The following is a 23791-nucleotide window of genomic DNA, read 5'->3' as shown; positions in this document are numbered from 1 at the left end:
AACATAACTGGAGGAGGCGCGGCGTCTTAGCGGTAAAGCGATTGGCTTCTAAACCGGGGTCCCCGGGGTCGAATCCTGGTGAAGACTGGGATTTTTAGTTTCGGGATCTTTGGGCGCCTCTGAGTCCACCCAGCTCTGATGGGTACCTGACAATAGTTTGGGAAAAGTAAAGGCGGTTGGTAGTTGTGCTGGCCACATGACACCCACTTTATCCATAGGCCACAGAATCAGATGAACTTTACATGTGCCCTATAGACCACAAGGTCTGAAAGGGGAACTTTATTTTAATCATAACTGGGAACTACAAATGAGCACAATTATGTCCATTATGGAAAATAATTACGGAGAAAAAGAGTTAATTTGCGAAATTATAAAAAAAAAGGGACCTTCATTAAATGCGATTAAAATATGTAAACAGCTAAATATTTGATTTTATTATTATAGTGAAATCGGAGGGCGACATATAATTATACCACACGATACAAATCACTTAACATTGCGTAAAATATCTAGATAGCTCAAATGTTATTTTCTTCATCCAGATTGTGACACAGGCTTCTGGGGTATCAACTGTATTAACAAGTGCAACAGATGTGTTGACTTATCGTGCAACAGTAAAACTGGATGGTGTGACAGTGGATGTGTTGGCTTCAGTGACGCACCTTACTGCACCACCGGTATGGTTATACTTTTGTTGTAACTTTCGGTATAACTTTCGATCAGATTTAGGGTTAAATTCATTATCGATTAGGACACATGACAACATTACCAACAATGCAATAGTGTGCTCTCTTCTCCATTTTTTAAAAGTAGACATTTTCGAACAGAATATAACTATTAAACATAAGAAAAATAAGGTTACATAAACAGTTTGTGTGGAAACACAAACTCAAAATCGGCCCCCGAAGTGGTCCACCTAGAGTCTTCACCAGGATTCGAACACGGGACTTCCAGTTCCAAGTGCTTTACCCCTCTGCTACAGCAACTCCATATATTAATTTAGCGTATACTTATATTTTTAAAAGCAAAAATTATTAATCTTATCCATACATTCAAAATTAATAACATGTTACATGTAATAAAGAGAAACTAAAACTATTGTATCTATAAAGATTTCAAATTAAATTATGTTATCTTTTCTCTGTTTAGCATGTGCAACTGGATCATGGGGAGTTAACTGTACCAACAAATGCAGCAACAGTTGTGTTGAATTATCATGTGACAGTATAACTGGATTCTGTGATCTAGGCTGTATGCCTTCAACAAACTGTACTCTCTGTAAGCTCACGGAAGATATATGGCGCATCGCGGATATTTGTATTTTGTATGTAGCGGCCCCACCTTGGCAAAACCGCTATTGTTTTTGCACTATTTATTTGTCATTGTGTCTGTCACATTTGATTATCAAAAATTAAAATCTGTAAAGAATATCCCATTACAAAATTTTGGCGTAGCTAGTGATAGTGGGGGTTGGCGGGGAGAATTTGATAATCCCCCCGGACCCCCACATGATGGGGGCCCCCAAATCAGTGTTCGAATTTTTGTTTACATTTAATATTAAAAATTACGCCATTATCACATGTCATGATGTCGAATGTCAAAATGCAGGTCACCTCCTAGGCCCCCAAATGATGGCAGATTCTTAGCTACGCCACTGCGTTACAATCGACCATAACAAGCCAAACCTGTATGCTTTTGAAAGTTAATTTTTTTTTTCTCTTTTTCAATTTTCAATCTAATACAAACCTTTTTGTTTTATGTACCTGCTTCATTATGAAACAAGATACAATGACTTGTATGGGGTATTAATGTGACGGCTGATTAAAGTTCGCGTATTTCTACAATAACTTGATAATAGCTCTAGATTCTCAAGCGTACTATTCGAGTGTTATTTGATGCGAGAACTTGGAATCCTGTGATTGCCAAAAGAGTTGAGCCAAAGGCTCTTCGAATTCTAGGAGTGTAAGCCTGCTTGAACAAACCGTTCTGTCTGGAAGAGATCCAAGTCAATGTCTATGTAAAACATTGCTATTTCCGATGAATCTGGCACTCCGGGCGCATGTACTAGAATACATGGCCGAAGGCCGGCACACCGGGACCTTCCGCCATTTTCCTATTTTTTACCAAGGTAACCGTGCAGGACTCGCAATTATTTTAATGTGTACCGCACTGCGCAATGGGAAAGCTCTCGCATTCCCTTAGACACTCTCATGGGAGTTTTGTTTTGCTATTCATTTAGCCTAATCACTTCATGAAGTTGATTGTTTCCACCCGAGTGCCACGTTGAGGCAGAATAGCGAACCCGGGAACTTGGAACCTACATCATAACAAGATCAACATTGAATGACTAAGTCCAAACTGGTATAACATAATTGTTAACTTTATTAGAGAATGGGTTAGGGTCGAATCTGTCACTATAATCACTTTAAGAGTCTTAAAGCCATTTAAAATTAATTAAAGGTCTATATCAATTATCTCAATCCCAGTGTAAAGTCACTTAATGTCAAAGTCCGTCTACTAAAGTGTGCCTCTCAACTAAACTAAACAGTCTTTAACACTAACTTCTACTCTTACGATTCCATACACTAGTTTGAACAAAATGAGAAACTCATCCATGCATAAGGAAATGAACGCTTGGCTGGTTCGGTCATTTTGCAAGACATGATTCACCGTCATGAAGAAAAGCTACCTGTACTAATGTACCGATTTCTCTTGGTATTCTTCTAAACCTAGTCGCTGACCGCAAAAATAAAATAAAGATGGACATTTGATTACGCAACCTGTCAGCATCTGTACGACTCAAGTAAAAGTAAAAATGGTGATGATGTTAGTATATACAACTTTAGAGCGAGACATACGGATGTATGCAAACGCGACATGAAGCTCTTCAAAATCGACACTGGCAACTGGGAAGAGGTGGCACTGGACAGATCGACATGGAGAGAGAGCATAAAGGAAGGGTCACAGATTGCAGATGTCATACACAACAGAAGCAGAAAGAAGGGTGAAACTGCAATGGCGCCTGGTGATTATATGTGCCCAACCTTCGATCGCAGCTGTGTATCAAGGATTGGCCTCTTTAGTCACACAAGAAGTTGCAAAGGGAAAAGATCGTCTCTCGAGACGTAAAATACCACTGTAGAGCGAGACATTGAAGTATAGGGATAATGACGCTTCTTTGCCACATCCAATTTGTGTCTTTAAAGCTAAAGCTGTGTTCGCCAATGAACCTATCAATGTTGCCCATGCGTACGCCCTAATCTTTTCTAAATCACGATTTTAAAAACAATTGTATGTTATTTATTATACTTTCTTTCTTTTTTCTAAGTAAAATGTTACATTGTTCGATAACCACAACTGTCTCTCATTTCTCCTTATTATTGTAATTTTACTCCACAGTACTCGAGGCTAGCGAAAGTTTTTCTCAACAGACTGTTTTAGCCATTGCAATATCAATAGCATTGGCAGTGACACTAGCAATAGTAATTGGTTTTATAGTTTTGAAAGTCAATGGTAAGCATTAAAAATGCATTTATCAAGAGGGCAATTAAATACAAAACTTTAACTGTTAAGCCATATTATGTAACATACAATCATCAATATATATATCTATATGGAGAGAGAGATAGAGAGAGAGAGAGAGAGAGAGAGAGAGAGAGAGAGAGAGATAGTATATCATGAGGCCCAATCGCCATTTTTATTAAGTATTTAATGACCTTGTTTGTGGTGCTTGTTATAGAGGTGCACGGGATCGTACATTTTAATACCCATCTGGAACCTGATAGTAAAACATAATATATCAGCCTATCACGAACTAATCTAAGCTAAACATATGGTCAGCGTGACGGGTATCCTTGTAAAAGTAAGGCTTGAAGTCCAACCCCCCCTAATTACGATTTACAACCAATTAAACGAACAGTGTCCAACATTCTTACATTCACTTTCGTCCTGATTAAAAGTGGTCACCTTTCAATCTGTGAACTCAATAGTATGGAGGGAGGGAGTTGTTCTTCTCTACCACACAGCTGGACAGACACTTGTCAGCGTGACGTTGTTAACTAGCCCAATTAAAGGTCAAGACAAAATTTAAAAAAAATAAAATAGGCCAGTCATCGCAGTTATGCATATAATGCACATTTATAATGCTTTGTTTTATTTCCATGCGTACGCCTTTCCTTTGTAATAAAAGTTGTTTGGTGCATAATCAATAAAAACTTTTTAATAGCAAGCTTAACAACAAACAAAACATTTGATTCACTCATAAATAATGCAAAATATCTATTGGTAGGAGGAGGGGGGGGGAGGGAGGATGTTGTATTCAGAACATATACCGATTCAGTATAACGTAATATTAAAATGTCACTAGATAGACTCAACGAAACTCTTTTTTTTTTCTCTGCCACTGTTGTCCTTAAAATATAAACACCGTTGACACATACTTAATTTTACGAAAATTGTAATTCTATTCTATATACAAGAATTTTTTATTTTTTTAAACAGGAAAATTGCGTCTTAAACCAAAGGAAAATGCGTAAGTTTCAAAAATTTATTTAGAAATCCTTGTGTATTAAAAAAAAATCTTTTTTCTGAATATTAATATTGTTATATGTGAAGCGTGGTCGAGAGGCCAAGTGCTTGGCTTGGCTTGGCTACCTAGAAGGGGGCTCGAGGTTCGATACCCGACTCGGGCAGAGTTGTGTTTACTGAGCACCTAAGCCCTAAAGGCAGCACGGAAAACCAACTCCTAGATACCCCCTCCCCCACACTGGTCCACAAATGAGATTGGACGAAAAGCGCTCTGAGCATGCTATAAGCATGAAAGTAGCGTTATATAAAAGCTATAATAATAATTATAATATCTATACTGATGATTTCATGCGAATAGTTCACTATGTAAATGCTTGCCTTTGCAAATTCTATTCTCTCCTAATTAACGATACCACCGTCGATTTGATCCCATTACATTAAATTAATTTTTGGTTTTAGAAAGTATAATTTGTGTTATATAAGAACAGCATGCATTCTCCTATAATTCTATAGCAAAATAAAACGTTTTCTGATTACAAATTAAATGTTATTGAAGTTAAATCAAAACAGGGTATAATGTACAAATGTGAAAAAAATGAAAAATTCTGTCAGAACGTGGAAAAATAATTACGAAGAGAATAATTTAATATAAGGACGAAAACTTTGTTATTAAAATATCTCATTAACAAACAATGTAAATCAAAATAATATAATAATAAAGTAATGTATTTATTTACAGTCATGATGTAACACATTCCCCAAAGATAGTAAATGGTAAGTAAAACTGTGAACAAACAATAATATTTATTACTAGTCGACCGGTGGCGTAGCATACGCCGCTATTTTGCAGCGCCGGCATTAAGCCACTGCAAATTATGCGACCGCAGTGGGCCCCGCACATTCATAGGACCAGCGCTAATTCAAGGTGTATAAATTATTAAATTAAACCATTTTATAACTTAAAACAGATTTCCCGCGCCCTCCTGTCGATTTACCAGTAGCTCCTGGAAATCTCCCGGAATTGCATAATATACGAAAAAGCCCATAAAATATACTGATATATATAGAAAAAAAATGGTCATTTTCAGGGTGTCATTCAAAATGGAAAACGCCAATCTTAATAGCGATAAATAAAATCGGCATTATGCGTTAGCCGTAATTGTGTAATCAGTTGAAAGAAGCTTCTCGCGCCTCACACTAATGAAGAATTACTTGAGGTCAACAATTCTCAAAGATAGATTAAAACATTTGTTAATTCTTGCTATTGAGCGTGATCTATGTAGGAAACAGAATTATTATGATATACTGTACGACTTCGATACATGCAAGGCTCGTTAAGTAATTCTGTACGTATATAGTAAACAATGAATAAAATTCAAAGACGAATTTTATTTCTAATACAAACTCTTGAATTTCACTTATTATCAGCTTCCCTACCCAAACTTGGTCCCGCGAAATCAATTTCGAATAGGGCTCCACAATGAATAAGTTCGGCCCTGCTATTTAGTGTTTGTAAAAAGTTTGTTTGTAAAATGTTTTACATGTTTCGGATGTTCCTTCAGAGTTGAAGATAGTTTACTTTTTAGTCCAAACCACCCGCAAGACGAAGGGGGATGGGAGCGGGCAGGGTTTGATAGTCCAGTGCGCAGCCATCCGTAGCGACGCGTTCTCCCCCCCCCCCCCCCCCAACCTCTTGTTATGCCGTGGGATGACTATCCGAAGAAATAAGAGAGTGATATTTCCTTTACTTCTTCTTCTCGTTTATATATAGATTTGTGTCGATTTATTTTGTTTATCACTTGTATTCACTAAACCAGATGAGGATCCATATGACCATATAAGCAAGCTTGAGCACGAAGACTACAATGAGGTGAACGAAAAGGAAGATCCAAATATTTCAAACGGTAAGAAAGCTTCAAGAAACCTTATATCTAAATAGTGGCTTGTGCGATTTCAAAATTATGTTTCATAATCATACTCGATCTCTTTAAGTAACAGCTAAATGATTCGTTTGTCTCTGTTTGTCTATTTTATTGTAAAATCATATTTTACCATCGTAACCAATTTACTTTAAATACATGTAACAAACAGCTTTCTGTGTTCTTTCAAAAGCAAATATTTTGTCTTTCGATAATTTTCATACGTCAATATCGTTCTAATTGCTCAGATATTTCTTTTTAAAGAATATTATTTATTCATATTATATTTGATATTGTTTAGTCTTAGCGAATAAGAAAATTCTGCAGTATAAAAGATCTATTTTTTTATTATATATTTAAAATTTTCATATACATTTTCGGACCTTGTTTGAAAGTTGGGAAAATGGGGGGAGGGGAGAGAAGTAAGGGATATCTTTGAGAATTTTACAGTAATGGGTTTTTAAAAACATTTTAAAAGACAGGGAGAGAGCGAGTGAGAGTTAGCGATGTAATAAGATTGACATGAGAACTGAGCTTTCAAAAGAATAAGTGAGAGAGAGAGAGAGAGCGAAATTAAAAAAAAACAAAACAACTTTATAAAACAATTATTTATAGATACCATTCTTTTTTTTTTTGTTATATAACTGAGATAATTTTCTATTTTATTTATCTTGTCTTATTTTCCAGGTTATAATATGCTGGCAAAACACTCATCAGATGAGCATGCTTATCATTTACATACCAGCAAAGAAGGAAATGGTTCTGATGGTAGTTATATTTGTCTTTTTTTTTCGTTCTTACATTTTATTTAAATATGTAATTGTCATTGTTTTATTCTTTCTTTCCGAGTATTGACGAGAAGGAAAGTAAACAGCAGAAAAAGATCCTAAAGTGTCCACTGGCAGAGTCCGCAGACAGCAGTTTTGTCGGCTTTGAATGTGGCCATTGATGTTGATAGCGGACTAGAAGACAATCTTTCTTTTTTTTTTTTTTTTAGCATTATTTGGCACATACTTACAAATCATGCCATATTGCACTCTTAAATTTTCTCACTGTTACAAAAGGGAACGATAGTGTGCCTATGGATGTCAGGTGTGTAAAAGTCGTCCTGGCTTGATACACAGTGGCCAAGTACGCATCTTAAGTAAAAAAAAAATAGTAATAACAAGGAGTTCATTGAATGTCACAAATTATTAAGAATATTGTTATCAAATCAAGACACTTAACTCCAGGAGTAATATTCAAGTTAACACGTTAGAAAAATTATTTAACCGTAATATTTATTGACAGTGTAATATCCTTTGTTAGCACGTTGTGTTTTTTCATTCTGGCCTTAAAAATGGAAAATGTCTATCAATAAATTGGGTGTCAAGGACCAAAGAAATAAAATAAAGAGTAGGGGATTTTTAGCTCTCCATTTAAAGATAGCCCTGGTCGTGTCTTCTACAAAATAATTAGTTACTGGCTTACTGGGCTATATAATCTCGCGGTTTGTGTTCTGTGGAGCTAAAGGTCACTCGTTTAGGTGCGTGTGATCTTTAGTCCAGCTTACTAATGTACCTCATTCACCAATCGTAAACAAACAACATTTAGCACGTGGTGCTCTGTCTCATCTATATAATTTACGATCTCATGTTTAATTCATGATGGTTGTCACGTGACAGTTTTTTTCCGTTGTTTTATCAATAAGATCACTTGACTAAATGTTGTTTGTTTACGATTGTTTGTTTGTTTTATATGTTTCGGATGTTCCTTCAGAGTTGAAGATAGTTTACTTCCTAGTCCAAACCTCCCGCAGGACGACGGGGGATGGGAGCGGGCAGGATTTGAACCCTCGACCATCGATAAATCCGAACGACAGTCCAGCGCGCAAACCGCACGACCAGGCAGCCATCCATTGGTGAATGAGGTCCATTGAGATTCATGTTCAAGTAACTCGGCAAAATTGAAAAGGTGTGGCCTCTAGCCCAACCACGTGATTAAGTTTTTTCTCCAAATAAGCAAACTCTTTGTCCAGATACCCGTGTAGATGTTCGGCTTGAAGTCCAGTCCACTCCCCCCCCCCCATTAAGATTAGCTACTAAGTAAACAAACATAGTTCCCTCGTGTGACCTCTAGAGAGTGCTTACGTCCATCGTATCTGACTTGGGGTCACCTGTCAATCAATGAATTCAATGTGATGGACTAAACAAATAAAAGGGGGAGGGTGTTGTTCATCTGGAAATATACCTAGTTACCTTAGAGGTACTATCCCGTGCACCCCTTATATACATATCTTTTTCTGGCTTTTGCAGCTTATTGTGAGATGAATGCACCTTGTGAAAGAAATTCATACATTAATGACCAAGATCCAAACTATTTGCTTGCCTCATGTAAACCAGGTTCTGAAGCTAATGACATTGCATTAGATGTAGAGTCCGATGGAAGTACTAGTACATACTTGTATCCTGTAAATTTAAATGTGAATCAACAAATAGATTATCTGAACGGTAAAGTTTATAGTAAATAACAAAATGCATGCTTATTACCCATTTTTACAAGTCTTATATCAACTCAGTCTGTCTGTGTGTCCGGGAAAATGTTTGAACATGAGTTTTCTCCCACTTTCAATTCTCTGATCCAGCTGAAACTTTGCACAATTATTCATTGTACCTAATACAATTTTAATCACTTAAAACAATACATCAACTAGTTCATTAACTATCAAAACTATTATTATTTAGTTTAATATCAAAATTTGTGGAATAAGTGCTACTTAATGAGAGATGTGTATGCATATGTGGATTTATTCCCTTATTATGTTTTGTCACGTTCTTTCTCCCACTTCCCATTCTCGGATCAAGTTGAAATTATTCATAATTATTTTTAACCAACGGCTATATACAAATAGTAGTTCAAAAGAGTAAGTTTCCATTTTCAGAAAATTGCCATCTCTGGGGCAGATTATGTAAAACTCATCTGTTTAAGTGGCCCACGGTTAACGAGGATGTCATGTGGCCAGCACAACGACCAACTACCTTTACGTTTCCCCAACTAATTTCAGGTATCTATTAGAGCTGGGTGAACTCAGAGGCGCCCTAAAGATCCCGAAATTAAAAAAAATACTAATTGCAATTAATACATTTTGTTTCAGAGGTCGCTAACCCCTGCCAATCTTGAAATTAATGACAGTAAATTAGTGGTTATGTCCTGGTAAAGAAGCTTTGTTTTTTAAGAGTATTCTTTTATATTATGCTTGTTTACCGATAAACGTACAACCTGGTTGAGATGGACGTTTCGTCTTCTGAAAGTCAGGGACGTTTATTCTGTTTTGTTCCCATCACATCTTTAGTCTGTCTTTCATTGTTTTTTCTCCTAGTTTTATCTGCAGAAACGTCTTTTTGAGTCAAGAGGATATTGTGATTAGGTATTACACTCTTTGGTTTCTTTTTGTTTTGTAATTGTTACAAAGCTTGTATCGACTCACTCTGTCTCTGTCTGTCTGTATGTACGGTATGAGTTTTAGCAGCTTTCTCTCCTATTTTCAGTTCTCGAATCTAGTCAATTAATCAATTGAACCCGACAAGACATGAATCAATCAAAAACATTATCACGATTAGTTAATTATTTTTTGGTGATTAATTACTTTGATTGATTTCCAATTGAGGGATTGGGAACAAATGCTACTTAGTTGAAGATGTGGATAGATATGGATTTAATCTTCTTATTACGATTTGAGTTTATTCCACTTACCATTCTATTATTATTATAGCTTTTATATAGCGCTACTTTCATGCTAAGTCGGGTGTCGAACCTCGAGCCCCCTTCTAGGTAGCCAAGCCAAGCCAAGTTCACTTGGCCTCTTGACCACGCTTCTCACTAGGATCAAGTGTATATTTTTCATAATCATTCATAGTCGATAACAATAGTACTAGTTAGAAAAGTTTTGTTTATATAACAGAAAGGGAGCTAAATCCTGTATTTTTCGATACATGGAAGTAATTTGTGGTTATTTCCCTTAGATGAGCTTCAGTTTTAAAATAGTTTTCTTTTTTGCATTGCTCGTTTATCACGAGGCCTAATCGCCATTGTGATTTGATGTCCTCGTTTGTGGTGCCTTTTATAATGCGTGACATCTTAATTAATTTAATGACTACTCTCCTACTCTCTAATTCTACATTAAAAAGCCAGGACTTGTAATTATACATACATTTCACCATGATCAAGGATTGCATCAATATAACTTCACACGATCTATTTCCATTACAATTAATAGAGCGTAAAATTAAAAAAACAAGTTTTTAATAGTAATGTTATATGGTCAAGTAACAACAGACATAACTCTAAAATTTGAAACATTTGATTCGCTCATAGCTCTTTCGAAATATCTTTGTGGTTGGAAAGGAGAGATAGAGAAAGTTGTATTAGAGCAGAACCTTAACCTCTAAAGTATCGCGTAACATTAAAAAGAAGCCACAGTGGTTTAGTAGTAAAGCGCTTGGCTACCGAATTTGGAGGTCCCAGGTTCGAATCCTTGTGAAGACTGGGATTTTTAATTACCGAGATCTTAAGCGCGCTTCTAGGTCCACCCAGCTCTAATGGGTACTTGACATTTGTTGGGGGGGGGGGGGAAGCGGTTGGTCATTGTGCTGGTCACATGACACCCGAAGATCACAGAAACAGATGACCTTAAATTCATTTCCATATAGACAACATGGTCTGAAAGGGGAACTAATATCAAAGAGTCACAAGAGAGACAGGATGAAACAAGTGTTTTTTGCCTTTTTCTTCTTTAAACTTACAAACACATTTGATGCAAAATTAACATTAATCTATCTATATATCTAGATAAGTTAAAATAATTTTTATTGATCCAATCAAACGGAAATTATTGTTTGACTACAATTGACAACATCAGCGTAACTACTGTACAATAACAATATAGATGCAAATACGAATACCATTCACACACGAAAGATATACACACTCATAACCAGCACTTTATGAATTAAACTTCTATGTACTTCTCGATGACGACAGATGATCTTGTAACACTCTGACCGAAAGTGGGATAAAGGAGTTTTTAAATCTTTCTGTTTTAATCCTAATGGAGAGGAGACGACCACTTCGTTCAGATCTATCTATCTATATCTATCTATATCTATCTATATCTATCTATATCTATATCTAACTATATCTATCTATATCTAACTATATCTATCTATATCTAACTATATCTATCTATATCTAACTATATCTATCTATATCTAACTATATCTGTCTATATCTATCTATATCTAACTATATATCTATATCTAACTATATCTATCTATATCTAACTCTATCTATCTATATCTAACTATATATGTCTATATCTATCTATATCTATCTATATCTATTTATATCTAACTATATCTGTCTATATCTATATATATCTAACTATATCTAACTATATCTGTCTATATCTATCTATATCTATCTATATCTATCTATATCTAACTATATCTGTCTATATCTATCTATATCTAACTATATCTAACTATATCTAACTATATCTATCTATATCTAACTATATCTAACTATATCTATCTATATCTAACTATATCTGTCTATATCTATCTATATCTATCTATATCTAACTATATCTGTCTATATCTATCTATATCTAACTATATCTATCTATATCTAACTATATCTATCTATATCTAACTATATCTGTCTATATCTATCTATATCTATCTATATCTATCTATATCTAACTATATCTATCTATATCTATCTATATCTGTCTATATCTAACTATATCTGTCTATATCTAACTATATCTGTCTATATCTGTCTATATCTATCTATATCTATCTATATCTATCTATATCTAACTATATCTATCTATATCTATCTATATCTATCTATATCTGTCTATATCTAACTATATCTGTCTATATCTAACTATATCTGTCTATATCTGTCTATATCTAACTATATCTAACTATATCTGTCTATATCTAACTATATCTATCTATATCTATCTATATCTATCTATATCTATCTATATCCAGGGGCGTAACTAGGGATTTGGGGGCCCGGGGGGATTGACCTCTTTGGGGGCCCCTTGCATTTTGACATTCGACATATGACCTGAGATAATGTACGCAAATATATATAAGCCCAAAATCAAATTGGTTCAGTATATCAGTAAACTTAACAAAAAAATAATCATGAAGACTCTTTTAATGAATATTGCCGTTGTTTATTAGTTAAATAATGCACAAGTGACAGCTCTCAATTGATATCGCTTCACGTCGTGCATTCTGTGCAGCAAAGACATCTATAACATCAACTACATCGATACTTTCTAGTATTTGTGACTTCACTGACATTAAAGCCATGTAAGCCTTTCTTGCGTCATTGTGCTCCTGAGATACTTTTTGATGAACTTGAGCTTTGAGAATGATCTCTCACATGACGTAATGGAAGTGGCCTGAGTTAGCGGTATTCGGAGGAGGTTGCAAAGTTTGAGCACACGTAATTCCCATATGAAGCCTTTTTCCTAAATATGTCTATTGGTGATTGTATTACTGGTTTGTTGATGAAAAGTGCTCGTGCATCAATGACATCATTGAAAAAGCGATTTTCCATTTATTTCATCATACAAACAGGAAAAGTAGCACAGTTTGTCATAAGCGTGTCTTCATCTAACAGGTGTCTTGGTTCAAGAAGAAACCCAAAGGTATCCATTTTCTTTCCAGCCTTTGGAATCTGCCCTTCATCTCCATATGAAATCTGTCCAGCACTTCTGTCGCAACACGTTTGAATTGCAGTTCTATTGACAGTACTACATTAGAACTCAATTTCCCATCAAGTCTTTTCTTTCTTCTGGTTGTTTTGATTACAAGGAATCCATAGTATTCACTACCTTCTTTTGCTTTTTCGATGGATTGGGTTTTTGTCAGTTTCTCATCATTTTGCAGAAAGCATGAAAGGGTACTAATTTCTTTAGCAGCTTCCCGTATATGCAGTCCAGACTTTTGTAGTTTCTTCCGAACTATATTAATCGGACGCAGGAGCTTTGACCGGAATTCAAGATAGGCAAAAAATTCTTAATTTTCCACTGCATGAAGAATATTCTGTGCTAATATTATATGGTATTACGTCATTGTTGGTTGTTTATGTTTTGTGCGAAAGCAAAAGGATTCAGAGCATACAAAAGTGGGAAAGATCCATATCTCGTTATGCTCGAGTATAGAAATACTCCGATAATCGGACTACCGTATTCACCATCACAACTGCTGACGAGTAGAAGACTCAGGGAATCATTCCAACTGATCCCAAACTATTGAAACCATCGGTAGCTGAAAATGCAGAGACATTACTCAACGAACGACAGATGAAAAGCAAAGTGAAATTCGATGCAAAAGCTAGACTACCTAAAGATTATTCTGTCGGAGAGTTCGTCTATGTCAAACATGGCCAAAAGATGTTGAAATAAAAAAAAAACATCCAGCACCCAGATTTTACATCATAAAGACAAACGATGGAAAAACATACAGAAGAAATCAACGCTTTTTGAATAAGAGTTTCAATGAAGACATCTCTGAGTACTATGATACCGATGAAGACAATGAACTACAAACTGTTGGAACAAACGAAACAGACAGTTATAGACCAATGTCTAGAGAACTTGTTGTGCCAGTCAAGACAACCAGAAGTGGACGAATTGTTAAAGTAGACAGGGCCGGCCTTAGGCCTCTGCAGCCTAGGCCCCGCGCTAATTCTAAGTATTAAATTAAACCATTATAACGTAAATAAATTAACAGGGTTTTCGCGACCTCCTGATTTTCCAGGGCCTCCAGGAAATCTCACGAAAAGGCAAAATATGCGATAAAGTCCTGAACTTTTTTTGAATTTATTCAGATCTCTTGAAGAATAGACGAAATTGACATTTTGGGGTGCCAATAAATAAAAAGTGGCATTGCGAGCCTTCATTTGATAAAAAATTATTGCAAAGACGAAAGTAGGCCTATTTTCTAATTCAAAGAAAATAATTTTGACATTATGCTTATCCCTACCCAGAATAGGCCCCGCGCGATCCGTTTCGCTAATGCAGGCCTTCTTAGTAGATATCACTCTTAAGAACTTTAAAAGGAAGGGTGTGATAATATTATATGATATTACGTCATTGTTTGTTGTTTATGTTTTGTGCGAAAGCAAAAGGATTAGATGGAAATAAAAAGGGAGTTTCCATTGAATGGAGGAAAGATAAATAGAGGGGTAATAACTCGAGTGTGAAGTTTAATTCTGAAATTATAGACGCCAAACCCGAATAATGGACTATTTTAGCGTTGTTAAGAATAACTTTTAGATCTGTTATACTCGATTCTGTAAATTTTGGTTCAAGGTTAATTAGTTTAGCCACAAAATACTCGCCATTTAGATCTATTATTAGTAAAGGTAACAAGATACCTGGAATTCGCTGTATATCATGCAGTTTTATTCGTGGCAACAAAGTTTAAAATGTAAAACTAACTTTAAAAAACAACTTTGATCTCTGTGGTAAAAAATATTTTTAGAATGTCAACAAAGTCAACGTACTGATAGACCTAGATCTAGGTTTAGTCTTTGTGATAAATTTAATCCTGTTGACACTTTTGTCAATCAAATATATTAATTTATGTATTTGCAAATTTATTTCGGCACCCATTTGGGGGCCCCGCCTAGGTGGGGGCCCGGGGGGATTTGAAAATTCTCCCCCCCCATCCCCCCCCCCCCCTTAGTTACGCCACTGTCTATATCTATCTATCTCTGTTTATATCTGTCTATATCTATCTATATCTATCTATATCTAACTATATCTGTCTATATCTATCTATATCTAACTATATCTATCTATATCTAACTATATCTATCTATATCTAACTATATCTGTCTATATCTATCTATATCTATCTATATCTATCTATATCTAACTATATCTATCTATATCTATCTATATCTATCTATATCTGTCTATATCTAACTATATCTGTCTATATCTAACTATATCTATCTATATCTATCTATATCTAACTATATCTATCTATATCTATCTATATCTATCTATATCTGTCTATATCTAACTATATCTGTCTATATCTAACTATATCTAACTATATCTGTCTATATCTAAATATATCTGTCTATATCTGTCTATATCTAACTATATCTAACTATATCTGTCTATATCTAACTATATCTAACTATATCTATCTATATCTATCTATATCTATCTATATCTATCTATATCTATATATATCTGTTTATATCTGTCTATATCTATCTATATCTGTCTATATCTAACTATATCTATCTATATCTGTCTATATCTGTCTATATCTGTCTATATCTATCTATATCTATCTATTTCTGTCTATATCTAACTATATCTATCTATATCTAACTATATCTATCTATATCTAACTATATCTATCTATATCTAACTATATCTATCTATATCTAACTATATCTGTCTATATATATCTATATCTAACTATATATGTCTATATCTATCTATATCTATCTATATCTATTTATATCTAACTATATCTGTCTATATCTATATATATCTAACTATATCTAACTATATCTGTCTATATCTATCTATATCTATCTATATCTATCTATATCTAACTATATCTGTCTATATCTATCTATATCTAACTATATCTAACTATATCTAACTATATCTATCTATATCTAACTATATCTAACTATATCTATCTATATCTAACTATATCTGTCTATATCTATCTATATCTATCTATATCTAACTATATCTGTCTATATCTATCTATATCTAACTATATCTATCTATATCTAACTATATCTATCTATATCTAACTATATCTGTCTATATCTATCTATATCTATCTATATCTATCTATATCTAACTATATCTATCTTTATCTATCTATATCTGTCTATATCTAACTATATCTGTCTATATCTAACTATATCTGTCTATATCTGTCTATATCTATCTATATCTATCTATATCTATCTATATCTAACTATATCTATCTATATCTATCTATATCTATCTATATCTGTCTATATCTAACTATATCTGTCTATATCTAACTATATCTAACTATATCTGTCTATATCTAACTATATCTGTCTATATCTGTCTATATCTAACTATATCTAACTATATCTGTCTATATCTAACTATATCTATCTATATCTATCTATATCTATCTATATCTATCTATATCTATATATATCTGTTTATATCTGTCTATATCTATCTATATCTGTCTATATCTAACTATATCTATCTATATCTGTCTATATCTGTCTATATCTGTCTATATCTATCTATATCTATCTATATCTGTCTATATCTGTCTATATCTGTTTATATCTATCTATATCTGTCTATATCTGTCTATATCTAACTTTATCTGTCTATATCTAACTATATCTATCTATATCTGTCTATATCTATCTATATCTGTCTATATCTAACTATATCTATCTATATCTATCTATATCTATCTATATCTATCTATATCTATCTATATCTAACTATATCTATCTATATCTGTCTATATCTATCTATATCTAACTATATCTATCTATATCTATCTATATGTAACTATATCTATCTATATCTATCTATATCTGTCGATATCTATCTATATATATCTATATCTGTCTATATCTATCTATATCTGTCTATATCTAACTATATCTATCTATATCTAACTATATCTATGTATATCTAACTATATCTATCTATATTTAACTATATCTATCTATATCTATATCTAACTATATTTATCTATATCTAACTATATCTATCTATATTTATATCTAACTATATCTATCTATATCTAACTATATCTATCTATATCTATATCTAACTATATCTATCTATATCTATATCTAACTATATCTATCTATATCTATATCTAACTATATCTATCTATATCTATATCTAACTATATCTATCTATATCTATATCTAACTATATCTATCTATATCTATATCTATATCTAACTATATCTATCTATATCTAACTATATCTATCTATATCTATCTATATCTATATCTAACTATATCTATCTATATCTATATCTAACTATATCTATCTATATTTAACTATATCTATCTATATCTAACTATATCTATCTATATCAGTCTATATCTATCTATATCTATCTATATCTGTCTATATCTGTCTATATCTGTCTATATCTATCTATCTATCTATATATCTATCAATCTATATCTAACTATATCTATCTATATCTAACTATATCTATCTATCTATCTAACTATATCTATCTATCTATGTATATCTATATCTAGCTATATCTTCTTATCTTATCTTATATAATACAGACGTTACTTCAAAAAAGAAGATGATTACGTCCTACGCGTCATGCATTTAGTCATGCATATTAACCATTGACTTAAATTCAGCCAAGTCACTGGTTTTCCTGGCTAGTTCAGGCAACCCATTCCATGCTCTAATAGCACTAGGGAAGAAGGAGTATTTGTACAAATTTGTCCTAGCATATCTAGCTATCTATCTATCCATCTATATCTATCTATATAACTATATCTATCTATCTATCTATATCTATCTATGTATCTATCTATCTATCTATCTATCTATCTATCTATCTATCTATCTATCTATCTATATCTATATATCTATATTTATATATCTATATATCTATAATCTATATATCTATATATTTATATCTATGTATCTCTATCTATCTATCTATCTATCTATCTATCTATCTGTCTATCTATCTATCTATCTATCTATCTATCGTACTTTTTACTTAAAATAACTAATTTAATTGCATGCTGTTTCGATTTCTATTCTTTTCAACTCATATCAGATTAATCTTGTAACAAACATTTATATGTTTTAAAACTAGTTTATTAATGCATGCTAAATACCTATACGTAACTGATTTCATTGCAATTTCTGTTTCAGGGAACTCATATGAGAAGCAGATCAATTCATTTTGATGCTTCAGTAGTACACGATGTAACTCGTAGTATTATTCACCATATTGACTCCCACACTATTTATAAAAAATAAATTATTTTCAATAGTATTTGTCGTATTTTTTTACTATGAATGTACTTATAATATCATTTTCCTTAATAGTTAGGTTAACATCAATTAAATGTTTCTTATTTGTAAATATGTAAGGTAGTATAACTGTAAAAATTTACATAGTATTACATTATTCTGGAACTACCAATAAACTTATAATTGATCAACAATTTAATGTAAATTCTTTTACTTTAGTCCTCTCTCGCTCTAAACTGAATATGTCCGTCTTTTAAATACTACATTGTGTCCCTTTTCTAGTTACGTCCAAATTATTTGTAGCGTTTATGGTTTAGCGATATGATGTGAATGTCTACAGATTAAGTACTCTTATGATCGCTATGAGTTGGTTATGGTTAACTTATGATTCGCTTGAAATGTGTATTTCAGTCAGGCGTGATGTGACCCAAAAGGTCGTTTCCATTGTTTATTTAGTACCAGCACTAAACATTTTATGTCATATTGTTTAGCTCTTGAATTCTTATATTTGTTACTTTGAATTGAACAGCCATCGCTCTTTCTCGACTCTTCTTTCTTTCCTTTTATTTATAACAAGTGGAGGTAATATAGACCCACCACCCACAAACAGTATTAGCAAGGGAGATAGCACGAGATGTTGAAATATTGGTCAACAGGTCCACGTGAATGTATGTAGAGGTATATGAGGTGTTAAAATTAGTTAATAAATGGGTTCCTACAGAGGAAGCTGATCAGAGTCGGAGATTGGAGTTTGAGTGAGTTAGAAATAATGACTGGAGTTTGAGAGAGTTAGTGGTAATGAATGGAGTTTGAGAGAGTTAGAGTTGATGACTGGAGTTTGAGAGAGTTAGAGTTGATGACTGGAGTTTGAGAGAGTTTGTTTTGATGACTGGAGTTTGAGAGAGTTAGTGGTAATGACTGGAGTTTGAGAGAGTAAGTGGCGATGACTGGAGTTTAAGAGAGTTAGAGATAATGACTGGAGTTTGAGAGAGTTAGAGTTGATGACTGGAGTTTGAGAGAGTTAGAGGTTATGACTGGAGTTTGAGAGAGTTAGAGGTTAAGACTGGAGTTTGAGAGAGTTAGAGGTTAAGACTGGAGTTTGAGAGAGTTAGAGTTGATGACTGGAGTTTGAGAGAGTTAGTGGTAATGAATGGAGTTTGAGAGAGTTAGTGGTGATGACTGGAGTTTGAGAGAGTTAGAGGTTATGACTGGAGTTTGAGAGAGTTAGTGGTAATGACTGGAGTTTGAGAGAGTTAGAGTTGATGACTGGAGCTTGAGAGAGTTAGAGTTTATGACTTGAGTTTGAGAGAGTTAGAGGTTATGACTGGAGTTTGAGAGAGTTAGAGTTGATGATTGGAGTTTTAGAGAGTTAGAGGTTATGACTGGAGTTTGAGAGAGTTAGAGTTAATGACTGGAGTTTGAGAGAGTTAGAGGTTATGACTGGAGTTTAAGAGAGTTAGAGGTTATGACTGGAGTTTGAGAGAGTTAGAGTTGATGACTAGAGTTTGAGAGAGTTAGAGGTTATGACTGGAGTTTGAGAGAGTTAGAGGTTAAGACTGGAGTTTGAGAGAGTTAGTGGTGATGACTGGAGTTTAAGAGAGTTAGTGGTGATGACTGGAGTTTGAGAGAGTTAGAGATAATGACTGGAGTTTGAGAGAGTTAGAGGTAATGACTGGAGTTTGAGAGAGTTAGAGGTAATGACTGGAGTTTGAGAGAGTTAGAGTTGATGAATGGAGCTTAAGAAAGTTATAGTTGATGACTGGAGTTTGAGAGAGTTAGAGGTAATGACTGGAATTTGAGAGAGTTAGAGTTAATGACTGTAATTTGAGAGAGTTAGAGGTAATGACTGGAGTTTGAGAGAGTTAGAGGTAATGACTGGAGTTTGAGAGAGTTAGAGTTGATGACTGGAGTTTGAGAGAGTTAGAGTTGATGACTGGAGTTTGAGAGAGTTAGAGTTGATGACTCGAGTTTGAGAGAGTCGAGAAACGCTGTATTAGGAAAGTTGTTCCTATCCTAGATAGTCCGTGTTGGACGATGTACTTTTTTGTTGAATTGATCTGATGATAACTTAAGTCTTGAGTAGATATGTTATATACTTTAAATAAGACTAAGACTGCTTTATTGATCCTTATAGGAATTGGTTGTGAATACAAGGACTCTTTCTCATATAAAACAACACTGCAGATTCATTCACATAAATAGAACAGACACAACATAAAGAGTTCATTCCGCGACTACAGACAGGCATCTTTGTCCTTTTCATGTCTCCTGAACAACAAGTGGCGTTGATATAGTCTGACCGAGTAAGGGACGAACGAGTTTTTGTACCGCTTGGTTCTCGTCTTGATAGATAATGTTTATTTACAATAAATCAGAGTTATGTCACCTTGGATAGTGTTTTATAGCTCTACCACTAGACGTTAATATATCATGTCGTCAAAAGATTGAATTAGGGCAGGGGTGGGCAAATTACGGCCCGAGGGCCACATGCGGCCCGCCAGAGTGTTTTATGCGGCCCGCGAACACCTACAGAATTCAGGTGTGCCCACAGATTAAACATATAATAAAGGGAAAAAAAAATCTTCTTATCTCTTATGACGAAGAGCCTAAAAAACATTGTCTCTGCATCCATTCTAAAAAGTTTAAAACAAATGAAGATTATGCTTGTTTGCAATATTTCAAACCATTTAGTCAAAGACATTAACTCAAGTCAGTATTTATTCAATGCTATGAAGAACTGTGTTGAAAGTGTTGGGTTGGCTTGGAACAAGATGGCAAGTGTAACAACAAATGGAGCCCGTGCTTTGAATGAGTAAAGCGTTTTTTTTAATAAATGAAAGAACAATATCCCCACTATAAACTCTACGTGGTAAAGTTTGCACAAAACTGCATTGAATGGCCAACATGTTATTGACCCAATTATCAGCGATCAAACTGATCAGAGCTAGGGGACTTAACCACACGCAGTTCCGAGAAGTAGACTACTTGAAGGTGTGAGAACAAAACATTCCGATGTTCGGTACCACAGTAGTGTCCCCAGACTTAGCATGGGCAAGGTATTGAGAAGATTATATGATCTCAAGGAAGAAATTGTTATGTTCTTTGAGGGACATTTACTGTGACTTTGTTTCTAATATTTCTAATGAGGAGTGGAAGACGGACTTCATGTTTTTCATCGTCATCATATCAATGGGTTGATTGCTCATGAAATGTATATACATCTTTCCAAACAAAACTTTTCCATTTCTCCAGGCAAGCAAATGAAAACAGTTTTAATCATTTTCCTTTGCTGAAAAGTGTCTAGTAAAATGGTTGAAAAGTACAAGACTTGTTGAATTTGCAATGCAAATTTTAAGACATCAAGATCTTGAAACCAGTTCTCAATATCCTCACTTCACCATTTAGGACAGAAGCTAATTCAGCTCCAGACGAAATACCTTCAAGCAAATTAAGACCTTCCACGGGAGTTTTATGGGTGCCAGAAGCTGTATTTCCACACTTAAAAAAACTTGATGCTAAATGTTTACATTATTTGGGTTCACATAAATCGTGAACAAGCTTTTTTTGTTTGAAAAAAAAAAACAAGTGTAAGACCAACTCGATGCTGACAGACTGTAATTTGACAGCAGTCACAAGGATAACAACTAGTTAGCTAGTTCCACCACAGTTCCAGAACATTATGCATGAGTGTAAAATTAGATATTTTACATTATGTACAACAGCACAACTGAATTGTTGTGATGTAAAAGGGCAATAACAAAATTTTGAAAAATATTCGTAAAATTAGTTTCAGAAATCGGTAAATCTTGTTGTAATTCTTCAATTGGTAGTGTAAAAAAAGATGCAAATGTTTAATACAGTATACATGTATATTTTCTATGTTGTAAATACATATTATAGGCCTATACTTATGCGGCCCCCCATTCCTAAAAATCTTTTAATGCGGCCCTCGATAGAAAAAGGTTGCCCACCCCTGAATTAGAGCATGGTGTTGCTTGCCAATGATCTTACAAAAGGTATTTAGTGTCAGGGTGGGATAACAGTTTAGCTAGGGTTTGATATTACGGTCCCGTATCCCCAGCCTGAACAGAGTAACACAAGAACCTAAAGGTAATAGCATGTAAACTACGAACATTGAATAACAGTTATTCAACTGAACATTTAGTGAATAACAACAGTTGGCAAGAGGAACACTATTTAATAATACTTAATTGTAAGTTAACAACACATTTACATGTACATCACTATCATTGATGTTAGCATTTGATTAATAATTAGTCCAATACCACACCAATAAGTTTCAATAACACACCTTTCACGCTCACACTTCATCCCAACTTCCTACACCTCAACAACGATTGTTACTATACGACTCCAGGGGCGGAAAGGCGACACACTTTCCCATAGCCCAAAGCCTAACACCCTGAAACGAAAAGAAAACCTAGATCTAGCGATGCCGCTACAAGAAGAACTTTTCAATAGCGAAACCCGTACCGAACGATCAGCCTACTTAATAAAACTATGTACTTACGTACCCTTACAACGGGGAATCAACAAAACCAGCTACCCAGCTCAGAAAAGAAGCTCTCTCTCTCTTGCGGGAACTAAGGATGACGTAAACACACACACACAATATTCTAGACAACAAAACGCACATAAAAGAAACTACTTCCTATACGCCAAAACACCAATATTAAATACAAAGAAAACTTCACGCGCGCACGACATTTAGACGGATCTACATAAGGTTCCGAAATGCAGGAAAACAGATTTCAAACTGTTATGCACCAATATCAAAACTATCATATGATCCATTAACGCAATCCTATCTCTAACCCTACATTACTATTATTGATTAATAGAAAGATAGGAAGTCCACGAGAATAGGTGTTTATTACAGGACATTCCCCTGTTTGCATTTAAATTCCCCTGTTCTATAAAACAAAAACAAAAAATGCAAACGACAATCCCCAAATTCCAAAAGCACATCTAAGGAAGATTTTGATTTTAAACCCCTCACCATAATTTACGATAAACCCCTCTTCAATATAAAAAAGCAAATTACACATTCAAAATTGTATGAGCGTAGACAAAGGGGTTTTGAGTTTAAACCCCTCTTCAGCTGGGTTTGAAGCTAAAAATAACTCTCCAATATAAAAAAAAGCAATTATCCATTAAAAATGCTATGAGCATAGCCAAAGGGGTTTTTAGTTTAAACCCCCCGCCAGCGGGGTTTGAAGCTAAAAATAAATCTTCAAAATAATAAAAA

General features: G+C 34.1%; 1 protein-coding gene across 3 annotated transcripts in view; it reads left to right on the top strand.

Moving 5' to 3' along the window:
• LOC106074076 (multiple epidermal growth factor-like domains protein 10) overlaps positions 1–18562 on the top strand; it is a 46971-nt gene extending 28409 nt beyond the window's left edge. For 2 of the 3 annotated variants that reach the window (XM_056029075.1, XM_056029077.1), the window contains exons 12-20: positions 543–677; positions 1150–1278; positions 3400–3513; positions 4501–4531; positions 5267–5301; positions 6345–6431; positions 7134–7214; positions 8741–8935; positions 18421–18562. In XM_056029075.1, the coding sequence (XP_055885050.1) occupies positions 543–677; positions 1150–1278; positions 3400–3513; positions 4501–4531; positions 5267–5301; positions 6345–6431; positions 7134–7214; positions 8741–8935; positions 18421–18455 (842 nt within the window). In that variant the 3' untranslated portion in view covers positions 18456–18562. Of the gene's footprint in view, positions 1–542; positions 678–1149; positions 1279–3399; positions 3514–4500; positions 4532–5266; positions 5302–6344; positions 6432–7133; positions 7215–8740; positions 8936–9804; positions 9846–18420 lie in introns of those variants that run through there. The other variant, XM_056029076.1, reaches the window with a different exon arrangement.
• The last annotated feature ends 5229 nt before the right edge of the window (positions 18563–23791 follow it).

The sequence above is a fragment of the Biomphalaria glabrata genome, chromosome 5 (assembly GCF_947242115.1).
Source record: "Biomphalaria glabrata chromosome 5, xgBioGlab47.1, whole genome shotgun sequence".
In the NCBI taxonomy this organism is placed as follows: Eukaryota; Metazoa; Mollusca; class Gastropoda; family Planorbidae; genus Biomphalaria; species Biomphalaria glabrata.
This window is presented reverse-complemented; position numbering and strand designations above follow the sequence as displayed.